A 27,009-nucleotide genomic window follows, 5' to 3' on the forward strand; every position below is an offset into this window, starting at 1 on the left:
TGGCTTTAATTTTCGTATTTAAACAGCAGTCTTTCTTCTTTGTTTTCCTTTACACAAATATATAAAAGATACTTATTGAAAGATTGGACAAATCCTACCCTATGGAAGAGAATAATTACAGTGCTTCAGTTCAGTACACTGAATAGAGTGAGTTAATTACTGTTTACATTTGGGAGGGAGATAAGCAAGTCAAAATATCAGAAATTCCTACTGTTTCTATCTTTGGGAAGCAACTCTGAGAAACTCTTAATTATACAGTAAAAGACCAAAACTGTCAGCAACATTTAGATATTTCAGTGTTTCACCCTGCCCAGTAAACATCAGAGCAGTTCCAGGGATATATTAAACTGCAGTAATCTACTATACAATTTTTGCATACATAATTTTCAAATTTTACAGTGGGAATGAAAGTACTTCATATATAGTAATGCCAAGTGATTAAGAAACACATGAAACTAAGGAACATTCAATACCAAATAACAGAAGAAACCATATATTGTTTACAGTCTGCAGTCAGAATAAAGGACATAGATAAACTGTTACAAAATCATGAAGGCAGATTAGTCTTCTGCGAGCAAATTCTTCCCTAGGCCTTGGACATTTCACAATCATACCTAAGGCAAGCACAAGAAACAGGAAGGGTAATATTGGTACAATGCTAACAAACAGCAGATCAAATCTAACTGAAAAGCAAATAACTTGTATTCTGTTTTTTCTGTAGATTCCTTCAGGGTCATAAAATAGCACATTATACAGGATGAGAATGAGCCTTATGCTACCTTCGCAGTTCTTCCCTTCTTGATCCTGATGATTCTCCTTTTATCCCATCCTCAAAGCCACATGTAACTATAAATAAGTATCAGCTTTTCACTTACACCCTGCCTTTTCACTTACACCACCTCTGCCTTTACATGAGCTCCAGACAGTTTGGAGTAGTATTTTAACTTACGATAGCAACAGCAGACTTAAGAGCCTTTCCCACGCCCCTGCCCCAGACAGTTTTTCTTTCTTGCTAGCTTCAGGGTCGTAAATGCCACTTCACAGAAATTCTGTTTCCAGGTATGTCTGCTGTTTAAGTTTGGAAGATCCAACCAGTAGAAATCCTCCAGTTATTTTAGAGCCACAAGATGCGTCTGGAAAGATGTAATCAACAAAGTGCCTTTTGGGCAATGGTAGCTTGGACTCTATCCTTAGACACCCATGGATACGTTCACATTCATCTGGTGGCAGTTACAGGGCCATTCAAGTACAAGTTCATTCCTTCGACAACAATTTTGTGCTCAGCTTAGAGAAAAATATTTTCATCAATTAGGTGACAGAAGTACATGAGTAATGATCTTGAACTTTTGCTAATGCTTAACACAAGACTTTCACAAACATAGGCAAACAAAATCAGAAGACAGACCTCGAAGCTTAGAAATGTAATCACTCATAGCTAGAGTATCTGCTGTAACAACGTAAACGTGCTGGTTTCAGAATAATCAAAAAGCAAAGAAAGAATGGTTAATCTCTATATAGTAACATCCATAAAATCTCATGTGGTGTTTGCCCAACCTTGAAACAGATTTCTAGGACTGTTAGCGGTAAAAACAACCTAATACAGATTATAAGAAACAGCCCCCCTCCCACCCCATATCCTCAACATTTGGGGAAGAAGAAATCACATTAGTTTGTACCCTTCATACCACATGACCATGTACATACAGTAACAAAACTCACAGTACACTTAAAGACTTATGGTACTGTTTATTTTAGTTCAAAATAAACTGCATTTTACGTATTTGTTTACAGTTTGCGTGTGTTTTAAATACTGGACACAAGGAAGAGAGCTGTAGAAAAGCATGGAGAGGAGATTACCAAGCATTGATGGCAAAAATTTACGGCTGTGCCATTCTGAATAACTCAAACTTGACATGAATCAGAATCCCATGGCATCCATGCAAGTGTCAGTCCCATACACACCAGTAAGAGAGGAGAGGAGAGATGGACTATACAGATGTAGCACTGACTGCGCACTTAGCGACCCCGAGCTTCTCTGTTATCTTGAAGATGGACTACTAGACCCCGAAGGTGGACAGCAGAACTGGTGCAGAACATTATCTTCCCTGCCAAGGAAGAGGGGGGCAAGAAAGAAAAAAGACAGAGGAACAGAATCATAGGGAACAGCGTTAGGAAAATTAAGCTTGAGAGTTTTTTGGTTTTGTTTTTAAATCCACAAATAGTGTCACTTGTTTGTAAGTACCATCCGATTAACCCATTTCAATCTCAGAGACAGGACTTGCAACACAATGAAGAACAACCAAATGAGCCTAGGCCAACACTTAGAGTTAAACTCTGAGGCAAAAGCTGTTTTGAAAGGGCAATTTCTGTTTTTCCCATAAGAAAAATTACATTAAGTAGTCATATACATACCCAGCCTACTGTGGCCATGGCTCCTTTATTTTTAACATGTTTAAAAGAAACTTCCCACAGGGATTTTCAGGGCCCATATTCCACTGAACATGCAGAACAGGTGCATTCCCCTTCTGTTGGTGATTTACATACAGAGATATTGATGATTAACATATCTGCACTTTACTCCTCCCCCCACCTTCTTTTAAAGTAGAAAGAACTGAGTTGCCAGCATCATGAATGGTGCTACAAACCAGAAGGCACAAAGGCTATTAAAGAAGCAGTTTGGAATACCTACATCTGTAATGCTATAATGTGCTTTATGGTGGGTGGAGGAAGGGATGCCGTCTTAGCAGGAAACTTGTACGAGGTCACTTCTTTATCAGTAACACAACCATAAGTGGTCATTTCCTTTAAACTAAATAACAAGCTAAATGAGGAGGATGGAAAGGAACACAATGAAGGAAGAAAACCAAGAAAATCCAAAAACAAATAGTAAATTTCATTATATTCTGCCAACTCCTGATTGTTTTCAAATAGCTTGCTGCGTATGAACACAATTCACCATTTTTGCATCACTAGATCACGTAGGCATCGAGTGGAAAATTACAAGTGTTACTGTAATTATGCTAGCTTTCCTTTGCCATAGGGTTTGAACACAGATGCCTTGCATAATCATCGGAACCTCATGCTGACTTAGCACAGAGTATATGATTTGGTCAGAATTCGGATCTGTTTTGCTTTGTTCATCTGCATATTGCATCTTTGTTGCAATACGCTGGCTCAGCTGAGCTACGTTGCTTTCCCTCCTTTGCTCAATTTGAAAAATAGTCAACCTTTTAAATCTCTGCATATTATAAAGAGAGGCTACAGTGCTTACATGTGCTAAGTTATATAGCTAGGCAATTGCTATTCAGTTAGAATTAAGATTCCTATTCAACATTTTTTTTGGTAGAAAATTTCAATAAGTAGTCATATCGATAGTATAAAGGATTCTGAAGTACAGCTCCTGCAGCTACAGCTTCGCCTGTGACTAATCATCGGCTGGGAAACTCCCACAGGACTGAGGAGTCTGCTGCGTAGTGGGGGACGACTTTAGAGATGCTTGTATGAAGGACATGTCAAATATTTGCTATGTGTCTAAGCCTGGGAAACAGCACAGTGCTCATCAGGGGAAAAAGTAAACCGAGAGTTGCAAAGAATCAAATTCATCTGTAAATACGTATTTTTCACTTTCAGGAATCTACGCAAAAAGTTCCCAATTTTCCCTGGCTGTGCCTAGTATGCAAGAATTCCCCCCGTGCTCTTGAAAAAACTAACGAAAAACCAAACCACTCTAATACAATATAGAAGCATCTGTCAGCTAGACACCATTGTACGTTAAGCTTCTGTGTTAACCAGTTATGGTAACAAAACAGCTACAATGCCTACCAGTGGCTCAGACAAAAAGAAATAGCACAATCAATCCTCCTATCATCTTCCATACAGTGGTTTGTTGCATGTAAGCCAACATTACCTGGTGAAACAAAGATTCCACGTTAAAATTTCACATAAGTACAGTATTTTCAGAATAATGTTTTTACCTCCCAGAGGTGCTGATTAAACATTAAGCAGGTAGAGACTGCAAGAAAATGATGGGATTTCTTTGGTACTATAACATCCTTTGCATTATCTTTTTGTTTTCACAGGTATCACTGGGGGAAAAAAAAAAAAAGAAAAGAAAAATCTCTAGCTTCAAGATTTTGAAAACGGTCTTTGGACATAAGGGCATCAAATTTAATGTTAGAAGGATGGAAGGTAAAGTGAATGGAGAAAGGAATGACTGACAGCCAACATTTCATGCAAATCAGAACAAGGAAATCATAATTATGAATAACACATGAGATGAAAAGATGCTTGGATATTAGTGGTAAGCAAATCTGTCCACAGTTGTGGCTGCATATATCAGCCTATTACATATCCATACAAAGAATATGGATATGAATAAAACTTGATTTTCCCAAGCATGGGCATTCTTCTACATTATATCTTCCTGTGTGGAGCCATTCCTACAGCCATTTCTGCTGTAACACTCATCACACAAAAGCCTGAACAGCTGACAGCTACAGCAGCATTAGGGCTACAGGGCATTAGAACCAAAATGAAAACAAACAAAACCCCCTAATTTCAGCAGAGTAGGCAGCCTTCTCCAAGGGTGGGCTGGTGAACTACCCTCAGACTGTAAACGAACCCTGCACGTGCAGGAGTGGTGTGAACAGCTGAGTAACTTGAAGGTTCAAGTGATATACTCCAAGTCGACAGCTATCAGGTGCACCGAAGTGTGTGTATGTTATAGGGTATCTAGTGCCTATACAGATAGGCTGAAGTACTAACTGAAGTTTGTTTATACAGAAGATGTGTTTAGAAAATGCTGGGAACACACCGTTCTTCAAACAAGAAACAGGATGATTAAGTTTACTTTCTCTGAATGCCATTACACCTCTGGGCTTTGCTTTGCACGTATTCTTGCTGCAAGGCCACGGAGATAATGAAGGCCATGTCAAGCAAGAGGCTCAGCAACTCCAGTACAAGACTGCATGGATCCAGGCCCCTTTGGAAGCCTCTCCAGGGCGTACCACCATCTCCTTTACTTTGCCTTTCACACCAGACGTCAAACCTGTATTCAAATGATCACTGACAAATACAGAGGACCCCACGGAATTTGCAGCTTCACACTAGTGTACGTTGTTTTTAAGGCTCTACTTTGGGAGGCAGGAAGGGAAAGGGAGGCAAAGAAGCCAAGCTACGGACATTACTGGTATTTTTTTTTTTATTTTAATTTCCAAACAAAAATAAATCAAAAAGAGCAAACACAGGAGGCATACGGGCTAACTGGAACACAAACAGACAAGTAACTAGCTGGAAGTACATTATATGCTTAGGCTTCCTAAGACTTCTCTTGTAATAGGAGAATGCAAGATAACTTGCATTATTTCTGTCTATTTTGAACATTGTAAAATGAGCAAGCAAGGGATTACTGCAATAACTGGAGTTATTAAAAGTGCATTATTTCCCTATTAACAATTCAAAACAGATGCCAAAGATAGTCTTGACTAGAAATAAAACTGCTGGAGTGAATAAAACATCCAGCAATTAGCTAACAGCAAATCAGAGATGCTCCAGATTTCACTGTAGTGCATTCATTAATTGCTTCTTTCAGAGCAAATTTAATTTTTAAGTCTGGACTACAAAATTAATCCCACTGCGTCTTTTCTAAATAAAGCCTCAAAACTGAAGTTAGAACGAAGCATCCGTTTCTGTTAGTTTTGTTTCTAATGACTTCTATTTATAAATTGATAAACTGAAAGACTAAAAGCTAAATTTAATACTATTAAATCTATGTGGAAATTTAAAGCCCAATCTTGATAGTTCTAGTAGCTGATTTTCATTCACAGCAATAGCATTCCCATATGCAGATCTGTTACAAAAACAGGTGCGTAATTTGTACTTGACTAAGAGATTACATATAGTGATGTCAAGTTGTAACAATCAGTTTGGATACAACAAGCTTCAGAAATCTAACTCATGGGTAAACTGAACAAATTCCTGACATGAGGAAGACGATAACAGTCTGGCTTTAACACGCCACCACATTTGTGGGACGGCATTAACATCACTGTGTAATTTGAAACTAAATTCTACAGAACTTGCAGCTCTTTTTTTCCTTCCCAAGAACAGAGTACTTCAGGATCACAGGGTAATTCGTGTTAGAAGGGACTTCTGGAGGTATCTATACCTTTGAGCAGTCCCCTGCAGGGCTACCGAGTTGCTCAGGGCTGTGTCCAGTTGAACTGAGTATTGTTGAAGACAGAGGTACCACTGCCTCTCCTGGCCACTCTTCCAGTCTTTAACCACGCTCGTGGTGGAATTCCCTCCTCTCCCCTGCCTTGCATCTAATTGGAATTTTCCTTACTGCAGTCTGCTTTTGTTGCTTCTTGTCCTATCCTCTCCTCGAAGAGGCTGGCTGCACCTTTTCCACACTCTCCTATTAAGGAGCTGGAGACAGCACCAGCCCTGAGACTTCTCCAGGCTGAACAGCCCACCTTCTCTCAGCCTCTCCTCACTTGTCATGTGCTCTGGCCCCCAGACACCTCGGTGGCCCTTTGCTGGACTTGCTCCAGTTTCCTGATGCCTTTCAAAAAGCCAGACGGTCCAGAGGAGGTTTTGCAAGTGGTGACAGAAGGGAGGAAAACCCTCACTCTTGCTCATACAGCCCGGGATGCGGTCGGCCACCTTTGCCACAGACGTGCTCTGCTGGCTCATAAACATCTTTTGCAAAGCTCATCTTACACCCAGGTAACTTGTGTGTTGGGCTGGGGGAAAGAGGTAAGAGGAGAACAAGGCCGTATCTAATCCCTGAACTCCCTTATCTAATCACTCATAAAAAAGGAGGTTAGCACAGATCGTGTGCTGCTGGTTAGCCAGGGAAGGGGGTGAGTGAGATGTAGAGCACATTAAGTGCTGGCAGCCAGTGACTGACCCACTGATTGCTCCATTACCATTAGGTGAATACGGGCAACGCTACTATATCATGAATTGTTGGAAGTTACCGCATCTCCACTGATTCTAGTTAGGGCTATGTATGTACACACAGTTGGAGTGTTTGAGACCTAAACTTCCTTGAGAGCAAACAAGGTCAATGATGAGTTTCCTTCACACACCCCAATCCTTAAACAAAAGCTGAAGGTCTTGCGGCATATGTTTGGGCATTATCCAAATCTGTATGTTGTTTTATGCATTAGCACTCTAAGAACTGTACATGCTTTACAGATCCCAGCCACCCTTAGGGCATTTATTTTTTACACAAAGACAGAAACACAAAAAAAGCTAGGGAAGTTGAAGATTTTTTAAGCACAAAGTTATGCTGCTATAAGTTTTAATTCCAGAAGAAATACTACCAATAAAAGTAGTAACTTACGTGGAGCAAGATATTGAAACATTCAAGAAACAACTGGTTTCCCCATCAACATCCCTATAGGAAGATCTCTAACAAGTCCTTAAAATTAAAACATTATAAACTAAGGACAAAGGAAAAATAAAAGCCTCATTAAAAAGCAAGTGGAGAACCTAACAGTGTTCAGGCCCTGCTCCTCACTGAAGGAATACTAAATTGTCTTACCACTTAACTGCGGATTCAGTACCACCAAATAAAACTGAGAGCACTGATGGGAGAAAAAAAACCCAAACATACAAACAGATGCTGCAATGTAAAACAACAGGATGAATCCAAACATGCATGGTTAGAGATAACTAAGAGATGAAAGATTCAAATCAGAAATAGGTTTATGCATTTACAGATTTAGGATTCATTGTTTGTTTTTGTCTTTCCTTATTACCAGTGCAAAGTGATTTGATTTTTCAGCACCAGACTTCCAATATTTTGATATTATTCATGAGCTGGCAATTACCACTAAGTTAATCACTAATAGTAAAAGTAAAAATTAAAGACAATTTTTTCATGACATGCACAATTTCTTAACAGTTTTCACATTTCTAATTACTTAGGTTAGCTGTCCTTTGATGCTTCTATAAGATGACTGTTGAAATAAACACTGGCCCTGACAACGAATTGTACTAAGTTGCGTAGTTACTGCTCTTCACATTTGATCAAAGAGAACTTGGAAAACACATAGTAAAGACATCTATGTTAAATAAAGCATTATTAGTTGAAAACATACATTTTTCGATATATTCAGGGCAGACTCTGCTTGGCATCAAGGGCCTGCATCTGTTTAAAAACCCCTTACTTCCATTCAAATCAAAAGGCAGTGCTGAGCCTTTTGCAGGTCCATGCCTTGAACCTTCAGAGTGCCACAATACATGGCTTACCTCACATACTGTCATATACTGAAATATTCAGGGGTTAAAAAAAGTGTTGCTCAGAACAACAGCAATATCCTACATAAATTATATAAACATTTCAATATATTTTTTATGTGAGAACTAAACCTACAACTAGCTTCTTCCTACCTTTCAGAGGCTAGGGGGATGTGCCTCTTAAAGCACATGAAACTCATTTTACTGTATAATTCAAGAGTGCCTGAGAGAAGTGAATAGAACTATCCTATGAGATGTTAAAAATGTTTGATATGTTTTTCTAGTACTCTTTTTTTTTTTCTTTTAACATGTAAACTACTATACCTTTTCTTATGTCAAATTGTAACATTAGATCTCTCTTCAAAAATAAAAAGCGGGTGGACCATATCTACTCTTACCTGTACTCTGAGTGTGTGGCAGGGACAGCTAGCTGGGTATGGTACAATGGAGCTGGACAGCAAAACTGGTGCAGAGTATTTAAAGACCTACGACACAAGGAAAAACACAAAGTCAAAACACCAAGTGTTTAGAAAGGGGCTTTTTAGGGAAAAGCAGGTGCTAATAGGTATATTTGAAACTCATAATAACTTTGAAATTTGATGTACAGCTGTCAATTCTGAATCCCAGGAAATAAAGAGGGAAATAGTCCCATGGTTTAAATAGACACATCAAGAATGACAGTGATGAACTGTTGCAATGAAGAATCAAAGTTTTGTTGCAAGATTAAGGTAAAATGCCAATTTAAGACTTTGTTTTTGCCTTGCCATGTGGAACAGAGGCAAAAGCTAAACACTGAGGGTTAAAATTCCTATGGAAATGAAGCTTCAGACTTGCATGTTACTCTGCACCAGTCAAGCTGTTTCTCTGTTAATGGAATTACAAACACAGTGCTTAAACATGAGGAGGAATAATGTGATGAATATGGACATAAGCTTTCTTCAGGCCCAGCAATTATAAACATATTGCAATATGCCACTTATAAATTTGAAAGAATCTAAGTTTCACCCAAGTTTTAAACAATATTCTGAAATGTGCAACACTAATTTAATTGCTGTCATTTGTTCAAAGCATGGAAAAATAAAAAAAGCTTTACAACACAAAAAGATATTCTGCACCCCAGATCATTATGTTTGTATTTTTTCATTAAAACCACAGAAAAGTTGCAAATGCAAAACAAGACAAGATATTGCATCTGAAGTAAAGCTCAGAAAATCTTTAAGCAACACACAGTCCACTTCTCAGCGTTTTTGATGTTTGTGCCAGGAAGCATTAAACAAGGTTTAGCACACTAAGTCCTCCATGATAAAACCACCTAATCAAATTTCTTAAGACACAGCATTCTTCTAGGAAATCATAAAAAAATTAAACAGTATTTCCTAGCTCTTAGAGCACATGGAAGAAGTATCCGTTAAATTGAAACTCCTCATTTAACTTGTAAGCATCCAAACTGACTATTAATAGAGAATGCGTGTATGCGTACATACATGCACCTCCCCCCCCCATCTTTTGCTTGGCATCTGGACAAACGTTTCAGAAGATTGATTTTGATTCTTCTGCATCCCTGAAGCTTAAAGTGAATCCTGAGAGGTCACTTTCTTATAAGATCAAACAGAGTGGTTAAGCAAAAAAAGTCAGTCTTTGTTCAGAAAGGAGTCAGTTACTAATCCTTTTAAAAAAAAAACCCAAGGTCAGCCTGTTCTGATTTCTGTTACCAACAGCGTGTCAGCAACTGCACAGCCAAGATGAGTTAGATTTTCTGTTTAAAGACAGCAACCGATGGTAACTCTACTATAAAGTACTTGAGCTTTTGGAAACAGAAGCGCAACCCAATTCAGTCACGAGGCAGACTGCCTTCATGGGACATACCCTGCTAATGCCTCGCAGCGCACAGTTACTAATTGGTGGCACCTTCAAACCACTTGGAAAGATGACACAATTCTAAAGAAAGATGGACAATGTTACTGAAAACATTGCTGGACCATGAGAGAAGCAGTTAGAACACACAAAAGCTGTATTTTCTGACAAGAAAAACATACGATGTTCACACAATTTGCTCCACACAATTCACAGAACAGGGCAGTACATCGTAAGTGTGCATTGCACGAGTCTCACAGTGGGTGGGGAACTGATCACACTGACGAAATCGCTGCTTCCTGCTTTGCGATTACCTAATTTCTTTCAGTAGAAGCAAAAGGAGGAAATTAGTATGCGGGTGTCCCAGATTCCCTTCCCACCATCTTTTTCCCCCATACAAACCCCTCTCTTCTCATCAATAGTACGTCTTTCTTCAGAGAATAAACCAGTAAACATATGGAAGAATCTGTCTGGATTCAGTTCTGCTCAACAAAGCATTTTGAACAGAGCTTGCTCCTGGCCATTCCAAAAAGAATCTGCCCACAAGGTTCCATAAATCTGTCCTACTCTGACTTTTCTAGGTTCCAAAAAAAAAATCAAAACAATAAAGAAGAAAGTTCTCCCTATAATCTCAGCTTGCTCATCGGCAGTTAAGGTTAATACTCACCTATCGCACAAGACTGGTTAGGAGCTCAACTGCTTTGAGTTTCTTTTCGAAGGCGCAGTAGAAATGCAAAAGTCCAGTCACCTTGACAGCAAAATGAAGTGCCAGAGGTTTGTCAAGCAGTAACTACACTGGCACTCTGTGTGTCATAGGTGGAGGTATGGAGTAGATAAAACAGATGACAATGTTCAACTGCAGGTTTGTAATTAAGTTACCACATATCATTGCTGTGTTCCAACAAGAACATCTCAGATGTCGAAGATGTATGTTCAATATATAAGGTTAGATTTCAACCTTTCCTTAGGCTGTTCAAAGATACGCTCTTTGTCCAACTAGTTACAGAAGCAAACATGAGGTTTGGACTCTGCTCCAAATTTTAAAATTCAGGGATATCTTGACTCAGTGGTTTGGTTCCTCTAGATCCCGCTGACTGATGCCCAATAAGCCCAGCAAAAGATGAGGCTCAGGCTTTACAGCCTCTGTCATAGCATACTAATTTCACCCAAAGCAAATAGACCTTCTGCTGGCGCAATCTAAGATCCATACGTGGCATTTTGTGCCTTCAATCACAGGCTAAAACAGTACTTCCATTCATTTCTTCCTCTGGAACCTATCAGAAAGTTCAAGATTCAAATGCCCTTTTTTTTTTTTTTAACTGTATAGCTAGATTTTTCAATCAGCCTTCAACACAAGTTCGCATTCAAAACAGAATCGATTTGTTAAGTTTTAACACCTAAAGACATCAGAAGAAATATATTTAAATAATTCGGAGAAGTAGTAATCATTTGCCTAATAATCTAGTATTATAGATCCTTGGCCCTATCAAGTTTAGTTTCTACATTTCTAATCTGTGGTCTTCAAAAGCTGATTTAAGATTATAAACAGAGCACAGCTACTTCAGCACTGACACAAGACAAGTGACTAAATTGATGAATGCTTCTTCCAGTAATTTCAGCTTCTGAAACATTACCGCAACACCCCAGGGGACATGGAACCTTCCCAATTTCCTGCTTCCAGGCCAAGTTTCTTCCAGCTCTCCCCAAGTACTCACAGACAGGTAACCACTTATCAATTTTTAAAGAAAGTTCTTTGGAGAACAGATGAGTCAAACGGTAAAAACAGAACCAAATCTAATCAATCTTGAAATCAGATCTCCCTCAGGATACCAACGTAACGAGAAAAATTCAGCTATGAAGTTAAGTATGCAGAGCCAAAGTAGGTTTAACTGTTCCTGTCACTTCTGTATAAATTCCATTATGTTTGCCATTAGAAACCACTCATTTTAACAACACTTTCATATCCATCAGAGAATGGAAATAATCATTCTTTTTATTCTTTCAGTACTAGACTTGCTTAAACGTACAAATAAAAAGAAACAGATTACTGACCATCACATAAAGCTAGAACTTTTTTTTTTTTTCATTTTCTCTTACAATCACCAACAAGCCTCCCAAACTCAGTAGAAAATTTTCTCAATATTGGTTTTAAAACAACCTGGGAGAACAGAATACCAGGCTATTAACTTGGAATTACTTTTGCTTTAACAGGCTGTCCTCTTACTGTTTTCAAAATGTCCTCTTAGCAGGCTGGTAACCACCCTCCTGCTCCTGGCAACTGGGCGAGCTGCTGTGCTACCAGCTGTAGCAAGCACCACAGCCCCCAGCGAAATGTTGAGAGCCTGGAGAAAGCTCGTCCTAACTCTGAATAGCACACGATATTTAGTACAGGATATGATATCCAACCCTTTTTTATTTTGCTACTGTTTAAGTATGTGTAAACCTGTGAGTAGGCTGCCAGCACTATTAAATCATCACTGTCTTAGAACTTCTTCCTAACAAGATTATCAGCTTTCAAACAGAAAAGACTGAGAGACTCTTGTCTCACGGGTACTTAGTAAAAGTGTATTGGTACAGGACCACAGCTGGAAGAAATGTTGTCTTTTTATAAAGTTAATGATGTGGCTGATGACAGGAGCCTACTAGGTACGTTTGTTCATCTTAACTGCTGCATTTTTCTACAGCCATATTACTTCATACACTATTCCTCCTCTTTGTACGAAATAACAATCTGTTCCCCTCCATCTGCCAGCGTTCTTCCTTTTCTTCTGGTACTTTTTTCCATGAGGTGCTGCGTCCCAACAAGTACGTGCAAGCACTGTGAAACATTCATAGCAGCACAGTCTCCTATACTGCCTCAGGCACTCCGTATACCCGGTCCCAGTTAACACATATGCTTTTCAAAATTAGCTTGTAAATAGCAGAAGTGGTAGACAAGTTCGTCCCCTATGTAAGCCCATTCACTTCAATGTCATCCGAGGTACCTAACAACGATTTCTTTGACTGGATTCATGCCTACAAGCTAATAAAAGGAATACTTCCATTTCTCAGTATTTTATCCTGATGAAGAATAACATTATTTTACAAGTTGAAAATTTTCTTTCTCACTTCAACCCAGAGTTATGGCTACAGCTGAAATTAGAAAAGACTATAGTTAAAAACTAGTAAAGTCTGCCCTGTTCTCATTTAATAAATCTAACCATCTCTGTAATGAGAAAGAAAATTTGAACGATAATCAAACTGATGTCCAAATAGGTGACGAACAATAAAAACCACAATAATACAGACTCATATCAACTCCAGCTAAAAGTTTGCTTATTAACATGCTAGAAGGGCTTTCAGAATCAACACACTGACTGAGCCCCCAAGACAACTTGCTTTTTGGAAACTCACCCCAGCAGAGAAAACTGCAGATGGCTTTATATGGCAACTCATACGATCTCCTCATAATCCAAGTTTGATTGTAGTTGTCTGTGGACATGTCCACCAAGAGGTGATTTAGCAGATGATCCATTCACATTTGCAAATCCCTACTGTTCTGACATTAAAGACATTCAGATCTTCACCCAAAATACACAGGACAGTATGATTTTGGCTTCTGAAATAGCATTGAAAAAACTTTTTTTTCATTCGATTCATCCCACTTTATGTCCAGCAGTCTGTAGCCAAGCGTGTCAAGGACAGGCTGTGGTGGCATATAGCAAATACTATGTTTTTCAGAGTGTTATGAATTACAGTCTTTTCCCTACATGCTTTTTGGAATGGCAACTATACAAAATTAAATGCTGTTACTGCTTTTAAGGTTGCATATGTAAAAACCCTTACAGTTCACATGTACTTGGCAGAGATCGTCACACACTATAGAAGACTACAACTAATACCTTTATTCCTATCATTTCCTTTCAACAAGATGGCTTTCTGCACACAGCTTCTTGGACACCAAGTCACAGGAAGGTAACAAGACCACTCATGGCAAGTAAACATGAATATAATTACCTTTCACTGTAGCCTGAGAGTAAAGAAGACCACCCAGATATCATAAAGTAGCACAACCGCATGTTCTAGACCTGCTACATTGGCATCTCCCTCCTTCCACCTCTGTCCCCCCTCCCATGCAGTAGTCACATAACCTACTTAAAAGCATTATAGGATAGGATTTTTTCTTAATAAAAATTAGAGATAATTTCATTAGGTATCAAGGACACTTAGTGAAATCTGCAGTTCTTAGAGATCAGCACATGTAGGCTAGAATAGGACCACTGAATTTTGCTCAAGAGTACATAAAATTTGGTTGTCATCAGAATGATTAAATATCAGCATTTGTGCATGCTACAATCTAAATGCAAACTGATAGGTTCTTGCTTTGAATAGTACTACCCTTTATGCATTTCCAACTCAAGCGTCCACAGGTGGATTTTTCAAAAGAATGATTAGGTACGCATTCACTGACCTCTCCCCCATCAAAAGGGCCTTAAGATAATTATCATCTCTTGGGAGAATAAAACCAGTATTGTCACAGCATACTAAACCAGAAACATCAGTTAGTTTTGTCCCATCCTAGAACACAATGCTTATTAATATTATAGATAATTATTTTAAAAATAATTATTATAAACTTTTTTGGTTTCATAAAAACGAAGTACTAGCATATATAAATAGGCAAGAAGTGGTTCTTTTGCATCCTAGCCAACGCACAGTTTGTAGGCAGCCTCTAATACTGGGTTAGCTGTAACTAGGGTGAATTTAATTAAGACTGTTAATATGTAGGCACTTGTAATTAGGAACATTTATTTCCCTTTTAATTAAGTCTTACTACAAAACCATCTATCCTGAAGGGCGATGTACAATAACTTACAATGCACATGAAATGCACTTCTATCACTTGTGCTTACTAGTCACTTCCAAAATCAGTAGAAAAAACCCCACACAGTCCAAAACCAGAAATTAGGAAGAGCAAAGAGACACAAAGCTGCGTATGATAGAAAGAAAAAATCTTTTAGATTAAATCAGAAAATTGATAGATTCACTGCATCTTTTCTATATTTCCCACGTCATTAAATTAGGTCCCAGAATGTCTCAAGAAACTGCAACTCACATTACAAAATACAGCCACATTTGTAATTTCACAAAGCAATAATCATAGTAAAACCAAATCTAAATGGCGACATCTATACATATTGGATTTGAAGCTCATGAAAGAGGAAAAACAGTAATGTACAAAGAATGAAATTACACAGATATCGCATAAGAGATTTACAGCAAGGCAAATCCTATTACTTAAAACAATGGTACAATGACATATGTACTATTCAGTGCAGCACCTGAAAAAATGCTTTTGCTAATCCTAGTGTTTGGCATTGTTTAGCTTTTCTTAGAGCAGCCTAAGAACAATCTAGCTTTTTAATTTTATTTTTAAGATGTAATAAAAAAAATTTATTTTTTAAAAGGCAAAAGTCCTTAGCATATGTATTATTAGAACACTGACAGATTTAGAGTAGTTAAGTTTTCATCGCAAAACTTACTCATGCATTAAAGACCTGGTGTATTTAACTGTTTAACATACGTATTCAGTATTCAAAAGAGATCAGTTTTAAAGAACATGAAGATTTTGTATCTATATGTTTTAGAGAGTTAGTTCTAAAAAAGCCCCCAGGCTTACATTTTCCTTCTTTTCAACTATCAGCATCAACTTTCTTAAATAGGAGTTAAAATACAGAATTACCGATAGTTCATATCTTGTTTTCTACAGCAATGGGCTGAGGTAGGTAAAAGATATCAAACATGTAAGCAGTAACAGAGAAAAATACTGTACAAGATGGTTCTCTAAATAAGACTGCAACATCACTGTTAAAGAAAGTAACCTACAGAGATTAAATATTCTTTACCACCACACGATAAGCACTATAAGAAATTCTGTCCCCTGCTGAGAGTTACAAAATCCTCAAATACCAGAACTCAAATTAAAATGGAGCCTAACACAAACATTACTACTTCTCCCTTGTATAAACATATGGCATTATATTTAAAGCTGATCCATGTATACCTGGAAGTCTACAACCTGTTTTCCAAGTTCACTTTTCTTATTTCAACTTCCTATGTACAATTCCAAGTTTATTTTGATTTTAAAACATTTCAATTAACCATTCATACCATCACTGTAAAACAAAAGGCTAAAGAAAACTTAAGAACAGATTTCAATACTCTTCCAATATTCATTTCGAGTAGTTTATTCTTGAATGTTTGAACTTACTATGCCTGTGTGTGGACAGTGCTACTGAACAGCGAAGCAGATTTACTCCAATTAGGACTCTCACAGGCACTGTTAAAATAACTGAAAAAGGCCACAGATGACAATTGCATCTGCTTAATATGTGATCCTCTGGCAAACCTAAATTTAACCCTGAAGGGCGAGGCTCTTTAACCAGAGTTCAGAAATGCAAATAGCAGGTACAGCCATTTCAAAACACTGGATTAGAAGTGAACCACTGATGGCAGCGAGGGTGGGTGGTAGCGGACAACGTAACTGCACACTCCTATCTATTTTGTTCTGATTTTTCCCTGAAGTGGAACAACATTGCAGTACATTTAAGAGAAAGCTCATAGTAAGGGTCATGTGGAAGCACTAGAATTCAGCTGAATAAAACCAGCCAGTGTGGTTTCCATATATACCCCGATGCTGACACCACAAACAGTATGCAAACTTTAGCGTCGTCCTTCCTCTGGCTGCAAGTGGATAAGCACTTAGCTCTTCTGCCAAATGTGACAACTCATGTAAAGAGCTGCTGCACTGCATTAAATGAATGAAATATTAAACTCCTGCTGTGCTGACTATAATGTTTGAGAAACTGTTCAAGTAAATAATAAGCAATTAATGCATCTTCAGGTTTTGATCAAGCATATATACAACGACAACAAAACCACAGCGATATTTTGCCTTATTGATATTATATTGCTTAAAACTGCAGTCCATATCCTTGTATTAGTATTTAGGTATTTAAAGGACAGATTACACTTTAATATGACAAAGCATTCAAACAAAATGGAAGAGAGCTTCTTGACTCATCACGGACAGAATTCCTAGCATCCTGCATTGCTGCTTGTATGCAAAATGGGTTTTTTTTGTTTTGTTTTTTTTTTTTCACTGCTAAACATAGGCTTATTCGCTTTATTAAGGTTAAATTTTTAAACACCCATATGCATAAACACAATAATCATCTATGCATTTCTAATATACAGATCATTCATCTGCTAAAAAGGTAACACCCTAAAAATGGTTCATGGAAAGAAACCTACCAAACAATAAACTGATCACTACTCCCACTTCTGGAATCCTCAACACAGATATCAGAGACGTGATGACAGATGAAGAAGGAAAAGGTACTCACAAATAACACCTTCTGCAAGCCATCCTTGAATGTGTTGTGGATTTGGTATTTATATTTTCTTTCACGCAATCTGAGGTAGAAAAGCTCTTTCTTAAGGAAAAAAAAAAAAAAAATCACATTCACAGCTTTTGCATGCTCATTCAAGATCAGCCACGGTGGAACATCACAGATAAGTACGCTGGTGATGTAACCAGCATCAGACACTGCATCAGATAAACCCAGAGACTCTACAGGGTTATATTTTGCAAAGCCAAAAGGTTTTTCCCAGAGAGGAGGTTTAGCAAGCATAAACCAGCCACGCTGTTTTCACATTCCCGGTGGGTTTGCTTTCTGCTTCCAGAAAAAGTCCCAAATCTGTATTTATTATTAACCTTCATCACCAAGGAAAAACAATATGGTTTCTTATTTAATATTTAGACTGAAATATAAAAGCACCAAATGTTGCATTTTCGAATGCACCATCTCTGTATGAACACTGTAGTACAGTCCAAACCAAGAAAAGGCCATTGGTCCTTTTATCTCCATGGTAACAGCAGCATCTGTGAAGACGAAGCCTATTCCCTCTTCACTGCAAAGTCAATTTATAGTCACATACTATGACATAAACTGATAACACAGCAAAGCTAATCAGCAACTAGGAGAAACAGGAAGCAAAGTACGAGATTAAGCTCTTGCTCAAGAGAATGTTCTTCTGCATGTTTCTCATGTGAAAATTACAAAATGAATAACCAAATCAAGCTGTTCCTTTGAGCTGATCCAGGTTGGGAATTTGTGAACTTCCCAGTTTAGCTAACAAGGATAGTTGCTGAACATTTTATAGAATTAGCTTCTTGTTTAAATCTCCAGTTATACCCTCTTAAATGGGGAGACAATTAAACAAAGCTGTTCTTTGCAAAAAAATTACTGAGGAACTATTACTTAAATATTACCTTTTCCCTTCAAAGTTTCCTCAAAAGACTTGTCATCATTAATAGCAACAGCAGAGCGAGCAGTTTCACAACTCTGCAAACTACTGCCCTCCCATCCCCCCCGCCCCCTTTTCAGCACCATCACTGGTGCAAATGTTTCAGCAGCATCATGCTTGTGCACTAACAGTCTTTAGCTCCAGGGGAATGACCATATGTACAGGCTGGATGAGTCACCTAAACTTGCTTTTATTTTTTTCCTGTCCACAGTGTTCCTTTGTAAAAAACCAAACCAAAACATAAACCAACCAACCAACCACAAAAAACCCAAAACCCAAGAAAACCCCCAAAAAACACACCACAAAAATTTCCTTTTTTCCTCCTCTTCCCTGCTTCTTGCCCCATTCCAATGCTCAGCACTCTGGCCTTACGTTATCAAGACAGCCAAGCTTCCTCCCTTGCTTCATGAATCAATAAAATGACCATCTGCTCACATTATTAAGTTAAATATATACCAGAACACACTGATGAGGGCAGCTCATCTGCCATGGTCAAGTGATCAGTTCATAGCTGTTTCATGGCCAGTTGTAATATTTCCAGAATAAGGGAGAGCAGGTGGCCAGCCAAATGCTACTTATCACAGCACTACCTATGAAGTTCCCCAGGCTAAAGAGAAGCATGGACCGTCAAAGATGCTGCTAAATTATGTAACTTTGCAAAATAAAAAAGATGGTAAGGCAGGACTTATTCTGATGATCTTTGGTCCAAACTGATTTGCAAACAACTATCTTTTGTGTCAAAATATCCTAAGGTGCTCCCTTCTGGTCAGTCATCTGCCTAAAGCTGAACAGTTAACTTTACAACCTCCTGTTCACCCCCACCTATCTGCCACACAAATTCCTGCTACACTGGAAACCAATATAAGAATTTTATCTAGCAGACATACACTTAAACTTCCATCTCAACAGAAGTAAAATTGATGATAATTGGTAGAATTCTTAGGGTAGCCACAGCCCTGGAGTCACATCACCATGTGTTAGTGCTATAGCAGTGCAATAGGAAACCATAACTAAGGGGGAGAGAAAAGTCCCAAAATTCTCCATTCCCCCACATGCTTGGATACTGCATCAAGAGGTACTTAACCAGTACTCACTTTAAGAAAACTACATCTGCCTAAACAGACACTTGACGTGGCGCCGCCCCACGCAGCAGAAAAAGAGCGAACTACCAGAATCTGCCTAATGTGGCAATTCCTAAATAGCTTTGTTTATATAGTTCACAAAACCTTCACTGTGAGCTTGATCCTGGAACTCCAACTCACGTGGGCTCATGGCATGGATCAGGTACCTTAGCAAAATGACCCCACTCCACAATGAACGCCTGATTCAAAGCATCCATACCTTGAAACACACACATACAACACTCTGCAAGACATTAACGTGATTACTTGGTATCTGCTAACTTTGCAAGTTAAATATCTTTTCTACAAATTAAGATAATTCAGAGAAATACGGACTTAAGACAAGTGGTTTTTCTATTGCACTGAAGACAGCCTAAAGGTATCTTCCCTTGTTCCAGAGAAGCTTTTTCATGATTCGAATACTGCCTCATTTTTAGCAGATACCAAATACAAAGCACTGAAGAAATATTACAATTCTAAAAGGTGCTTGCATATTGTGAAATTGCACATCACAGCCAAAACCCTCCAACAGCCATCAATACATCCCATAAATAAACGCCTGCTAAGAAAATGAAACTGTTCCATAAAGAGTCCCGTAAAACAGCTTTCCAACCTATCGTAAAGTCAAGCAGCTCAATCACCACTGGTGTATGAGGCAGAGAATATACAGTCTTGTCAGCTTGGTCCGATTCTTTTGTTTTTAAATCCAGTTTTTAACTCCAGATGTCTGGCAGTGCAGTGCACAGGTTGAATGAAAAGTGAAGAGTTATACAGGTATTCAGGAGGGTGCTCTCTGGATGATAATCACTCCAGATCAAGGAGGAAACACGCTGGTCAGGTAACTTAATCTATTAGACCTGTGAAACAGTTAATCATTTAAGCTATTTTTTCAAAAGCCCAGTTTTGAGGGATATGAAAACAAGACTGAAAAGTCAAATCAATGAGCAAAAGCAAATTGCAGAAGATGCATTACCTGGATTCCAGCCATGCTAATGCCACAGGAAGGCTCTCAGCTGCTGCATGCATGTGGAATTCTGTACCCACACATGTGCAGAGCTGAAGCCCACTGCTTGTTCACTCAGGTTTCCTACAAGAGTTCCAGTATCAAGCCTATCCAAAAGCAGTACCTCAGCCTGCAGTAGTTTCTTCATATATGAAAGATGCATTAGTAATTTAAAAGCTATTCCTCCCTATTCTGTAATTAATGCCATTGAAACTTTAATTTTAGACAGGATAAGAGTCGTGAAGTTTTTTAGCACATAGCAGTTTTTCGTGTGTTTGGTACAAGTTTTCAGTTTGGTTCTAGTTTTTGTTTTGATGTGTCCAGATATAACGATAACTGAAAAAACAACTATCTGGCTCTAAACTCATCTGAGCTCTTACTGTTTATTTAAGACAACAGAATAACTTACACAGTTTATGTTAAGCATGTGCTCAAGCTGCTGTTTGAGCCGACATATCTTTAGTTCACCGTCTTCCTCAGTTCTCCCCTAAAACAATATGAAGTTGGCCTGATGAGTAAGCATAGGATAAAGTCTGCCCACGTTTGTACCTTAGCAGAATGAATTAAAATGTTTTACAATTGATTGACTACTACAAAGTGAAAAGTTAGTAACTGCATAGCTCATTTAGCCTTAGCTTTTAACTTAGAAGAAAGGCTTTCCTTTTTAAGAAAAATATATTAAGTAGGACAGAATTGGGAACACCAGGGTTGCACTTTTCCTTAGCGTTACAGAATCTACTCAGCAAGATACTTGTACAGTATGTTACTCGATGCCACTATGTGAAAAGACTTAGACATAAAATGCCGAAATCATTATCCTAATGAGTTTGCAGTCTATAAGTACTAAATACAAAGACCCTGATCCCACTGAAATGATTGGGAAGAACTCCCATGGACTTCAGCAGCGGCAGCTTGTCACAATAAGTGTTCAGTTCTACTAAGTCCTATCAACACTAATAACCTGCACAGCTGGTGAACTATCTGCTGAGATTTCGGTTCCATTACTGCAAGGAATAAACAGATCACCTAAGCAATATCAAACACTATCATATAGGATAGCTTCTGCAGGATCACCGCAACTTAGGTACCACGCGAGTTGCAATTCATACACCAGATGACATTTACAAACCAAAATCACTCTCTACCACTTGCTGAATTTCTCTTGAATGTTTTGGGATCTACTACTAGGCAAAGCTATTTGTTACCATTTATTGTATTCTCATGTTTACTATTAACACATTGGTCTCTGCATGATTAAGATGCTTAGCTATTTAATCATTCTAGAAAACAAGAGCAAACCAGGCTTGTGGTTGAAGTTACAAGAGAAGTCACAAGGGATAAAGCACACATCCTTCACCCTGCCTGCATGAGGTCTTAACCTATCTACTCAAATACATAACCAAACCAGTGTACTCCAAATATGAAAAGAACAACTATCGGAACAAAGCCTTTAAAACCTCATTTTGATCTCACTAGTGTGATAGGAGCAGCTGTGCTGTGTGCTATTATCACAGCTGGCTTTCTTTGCTTTACAATGGTATTTCATATCAAACTCTGACCCTTTGTTTCAAAGATCCCCCAATTTTTTTTTCCAAAAATTTCCTCTCAACAGATTAAACAGTTTGAGACATTTTTCTCCTTGCCTCATTATCACTGCCCAAAAAGTGAGTTTATAATTTTAAGACTGATTAGTATTTTTGGACATCCGGGATATTCTCTAAACATCACTGTCAGGAAATATTTCTATGGCTTCAGAAGAATACCTACAGACTACACACGGTCTGATCTGGACAAAGTTCAGTGCCCTTATTCCGTTAAAGCGTCAACACCCCTGGAAACGCTAAAACGGGGATTGTGACAGAACTCCCCAGCAGCAGGAAGGCTCAACAGTCGCAGTTTATCTGCGTGCCAGACCGCTCCGCTCCATGCGATGTGCCGAGTGCCAGCACCGGTACCTAACTGACCACTTTGCCCTCATGCTATTAACGACCGGGGTGAGCGCTACGGTCCGCGGTGCGCTCGGGAATGGCTAGCAGCATTACCTACCAGCGGGTCGCTGCCTGCGAGGTACGAACCGCTCATCTCTTCCTGCCCTACTCCTGCTTCACTGGTATTGAAAAGACTTTAACCTACCTGGTCCTGACACATGCCACATACTTCGCCGAAGTTTGTTACGATGAACTTAAATTTTTAAAGAAAGAAATAATACTTTTTCTTAAGTACTAAGTGGCTTGCTGACAGTTACCCCACCTGTTGAGGTGGGGGGCAAAGCTGACAACCGTGCTGTTTATATAAGCAACGGGTAATCTGAGAGATCCTAAAGATTATTTTTATAGGAAAAATATCCATTACTGGCTAAAAACTCCCACATATTCACTCTACCACCTGAGACTGAACTACGTCTGAAAACCTGGGGCTTGGCCTGTGCCTGCCGAGCCGCCGTTCAGCACCAGAGGAGCGTGGTCGAGACAGAGACCCCACCACGGGTGAGACAGAGACCCCACCACGGGTGAGACAGGGACCCCACCACGGGTGAGACAGGGACCCCCACCACGGGTGAGACAGGGACCCCCCACCACGGGTGAGACAGGCGCCCAGCCCCCCACCACAGCAACCAGCCCCGCAGACAAACCCAAACCCTTCACGGGGGCCGAGGGGTCCCTACCGTCCATCAGCGAGGGGGGAGGTGGGTGCCTGGCTGCTGGCCCCAGTCAGCCCCCACAGCCCTTCCCGGCGTCCCCGCACTTCCGCGGGCAGCGGGGTGCTCCGTGAGGGAGCCCGGGGCTGCCCCGGCCCGGACACAGCCGGTTCCAGCCGGTTCCGGCCGCCTCTGCAGCGGCCCCAGCTCAGCCCCTCGGGGAGGCCGGCCAAGCGGGCCCACCACAAGAACGCAATTATATATTGCTTATTTCACTGTGTGCTTGTACTTTTATTATACAAAATGTGTTCTCAAAGTAAGAGTGGAAGAAACCCTAGCTATGACGGAGATGCTGTGGTTCTTGCGATAGTAAGGAAAGGATAAAACGCTGCGTTTTGTTTTCCTGCAAGCGCGTGCTCCCCTCCGAGAAACGTTAGCTGACTGTTATCACAGGGATAAAATATGCAAGCTCAAAGCAAAAATAAGCATTTGTAAAAGGACTGCCAAAAATGTCCCAGGTCAGAGTACAGTATTTTCATTTTCAATCACATTTTGAAATATTTTTCATGAATGTATGTGGCTCTATTCTGAAGCCTCTGAATTCTTTCTCCTACTATTTATTTTAATAAGATGCCCCAAAGCTTTCATAGAAAGCTGCTTCTAATTTTCAGCTTGGTTGTTACTGATTAGTTGATACACATTTGCTTGTGTTGAATTTCCTTGGCAATACTAATCTTATCCCTGTATGTTCTGGGCTTTATATACAGATGCTGATGCATTTATCTATTTTATCTTATATACTCTCCATTCACCCCTAGTATAGTTAGAAGCAGTTATTTAATCTAATACTTTTCCCTGCTAGTGCCTGCTGCTCTGCTTCAGAGGTGAGTAAAAGGTACTTTATGCCAAACAGCCAAAATGATTTCCACATTAAAGAGCAAAACCAAGCAGCCCCCTCTTCCCCACTGCTCCGGTGTGTGCCTCTTCCGCACTACATATCATTCATTTCAATAACTAGTTTACTTAATTTCTCCAAGCTTGTCCATTTCTTATGGAAGTTAAACTTGTTTCTATCATTTCACTGAAACTACTCCCTTTTTCCCCAAACCCCATCTCCCTCTGTCAGAAATTAACATGCACTAAATCCCAGCAGGTTCTCTGCTGGCATCGGCTTTTCTGGAAAGTCTTTGCCCTCCACCAAAATGAAGCCTCAGCTAAACATCACTTCAGTAGCTGCTGAATTAATTTACTGGCTCTCATCACGAAAAAACTGCAAGTATTAACCGTTACTGGCAGCAGACCAGAGTTGCGGAAAAATCTGTATATTATCACTCACAATAAATTCTTTTTCTATTTGTACACTGATACTACTATTAAAAGCATCTTTTGTTTTTGGCTAAGCAACTTAAGCCCTAAGTCAAGAAACTGCTTCCTTTTAAGTTACACTTAAGAACTCTGCTAAAACAAGGCTCTAAATAACTATTTATACCTCCCCCCTCTATGCAAAACAACTTCTTTTAAAAGGAAGGCTACAGGAAAAAAAAAATCTATCCCACCCAAATTAAAATAATTTTGCAAGCCTTCAGTCAGTCCTAACACATACTTCCACTTAAAATGCTTTGTATTAAATTGATCACCTTCACGAAACTCTTTATTGACTGCCTTATTTGACTACAGAACACATTCACGTGGTAAGTCGCTCTCAATACCCTTATTCTCTGGCTCCTTTTTGGAATCTGTTTTATGCCAGTTTTGCCGTTTCTTGATGTGAAACTATTCAAACTCCCTTGCACTGCACGTGACTCTGCGAAAAAGGATCATTCTTCTCTTTAAAGTAACCCAAACTCTCCGTTAACAAATTGGTGTATTTTTTTAAGTATTTTAAGTATTAAAGTTCTCTAGGCACTTTGTATGCCCACAGAGGACTACAAACAACATTGTATCTGTCATTCGCTGCACTTTTTTTTTTCTGCTTACCTTTCCAAGGATTTTGCTTGTTTGCTTGTAAAGAAAAGCAGAAGTATGTGAATATGCTCCACACCTGATTTTTCCTGTGCACTACATGCATTTGATACATTTTCATTTCAATTATATGATTCCATTCCTTTCACTGTAGCAAACACAATTAAGCACGAGGAAACTAGTGTACCGTGGAAGAAGCCAGGTAAATCAGTAATATCCTCCTGTCAGATACAACGTTGGCAGAGTAGAACTTTTCTTTGCACAAAACACAGCAGAAACATTGTGCGTTTTTTTTTCTTATGACGCTTGACCATGCCAAGGAGAGCAGCTAAAGGTTGGCAGCAGCACCGTTTTCAGGACGAGAGGGTATGTCCCCCATGCAGATCGCAGGATCTGCTTTGTCACCAGTGCACACCAGCTAGCGCACACTAGCAGGCAGAGCGGACCATACATTTTTGTGTCTGCTTAAGTCCCCACTTAAAGCACTTACTTTAGAAAAGGCTCAGCAGACCCTGTGGGTAAGGGTTGCTTTATCAATCACGATGTGTGTATAGCTTATTACAATAACTATTTTCGCTGAAATATCTATGGCAAGGCACAACCCTTAACAAGGTAAGAAAGCTTAACTTTATTCACTCCATAAGCTACAGTCTAGAACATGTATTTCCAGCTCAAGGTTGTTTGTGACATGGAATGATATCTGCTAAGCAAGAGGATCTGCAAAATACTAATTAGCCAGAAACATTTCAGAAGACCTGCGGTTAACAGCATCTGTGCTGCTTCTATCTACTTGTAACAAACACAATGATGCTTGAAGTACAAAGCAAAAGACATATTAAAAACTGCAAAAGCTTAAAAAAATCTCAATGACTACTTACCCCACTAAAATAACTCCTTGTCTACATATTTTTCCTTTTAGAACATTTCATTTTTCATTTTAGAAGTGAAATCTACAGAAATGTTACTATGGTGCTGTTGACAACAGATCCAATCAATTTGAAAATTGCGTTCCAAGTTTTCATGTAATCCAACTGCATTGGCAAAAATTTGTGATGAAGAAATTCATATATAGATATGCTGTACTCAAATCTGTTACCAGCTATTGCTTTTGTATCCAAATAAGAGATGTACGTACTCTGAACACAAGGTACAAATTTCCTTAGTCTTCATATGAGATCCTGAAGTCAGTTTATTGAGGTAACATTGCTATTTTAAATAATTACCCGTTATCCTCTTCTAACAGCTGAAGAGAACTGTTTTCAAATATCCACATGTACCGTGAAATACAAATTCACAACCAGTTCTTATCGTTTCAGCACAGCCCTCTAAGTGATGCACATTTAAGCCACTAAGTAGCACTGTTGGTTTTGTGGTGTGGTTTTTTTTTGTTGGTTGGTTGGTTTTGGTATCTTAAGTTTAGCACATCTTTTAACATCATTATACATTTAATTATCAGAAACTCCATGGTCTCTGGCAGAAAAATCAAAACTTTCGAGTAATATTTTTTAATAGCTAAAGACTACCCCATAGTAAATATTTATGTGACAAATTACTGAAGAAAAATTATTCTGCAAAAATAAACCACTAGAATTCCATTAAGCAGCATTTTGTACCATCCTACAGACTTGATTACTCCCAGAACACAGAATACGAGATTAATGTTAGGTTTACTCAATTTTATACGCAAAATGATTTGAACAGCCTTTGGACCACCTGACCAGAACAGCACTTAGATAACATAATAGATAGCTATTATTTTCAGTGCCGAAAAAACATTTTGAACCGTGAAGAATTAGAATGGCTTGGTGACATTTTTTTAAAACCCGATTGTATCA

The 27,009-nt window shown here is 39.0% G+C and overlaps 1 protein-coding gene across 1 annotated transcript in view; it reads right to left on the reverse strand.

The window, feature by feature from the left end:
• Window positions 1–1,731: 1,731 nt before the first annotated feature.
• Window positions 1,732–27,009, reverse strand: part of LOC142086392 (IQ motif and SEC7 domain-containing protein 3-like) — a 172,772-nt gene continuing 147,494 nt past the window's right edge. Inside the window, exons 3-4 of the mRNA XM_075159423.1 lie at window positions 8,646–8,732; window positions 1,732–2,105 (exon numbers count right to left, since the gene is read on the reverse strand). Of these exons, the coding sequence (XP_075015524.1) occupies window positions 2,039–2,105; window positions 8,646–8,732 (154 nt within the window). The 3' untranslated portion in view covers window positions 1,732–2,038. The remainder of the gene's footprint in view (window positions 2,106–8,645; window positions 8,733–27,009) is intronic.

The sequence above is a fragment of the Calonectris borealis genome, chromosome 10 (genome assembly GCF_964195595.1).
Source record: "Calonectris borealis chromosome 10, bCalBor7.hap1.2, whole genome shotgun sequence".
Classification (NCBI taxonomy): domain Eukaryota; kingdom Metazoa; phylum Chordata; class Aves; order Procellariiformes; family Procellariidae; genus Calonectris; species Calonectris borealis.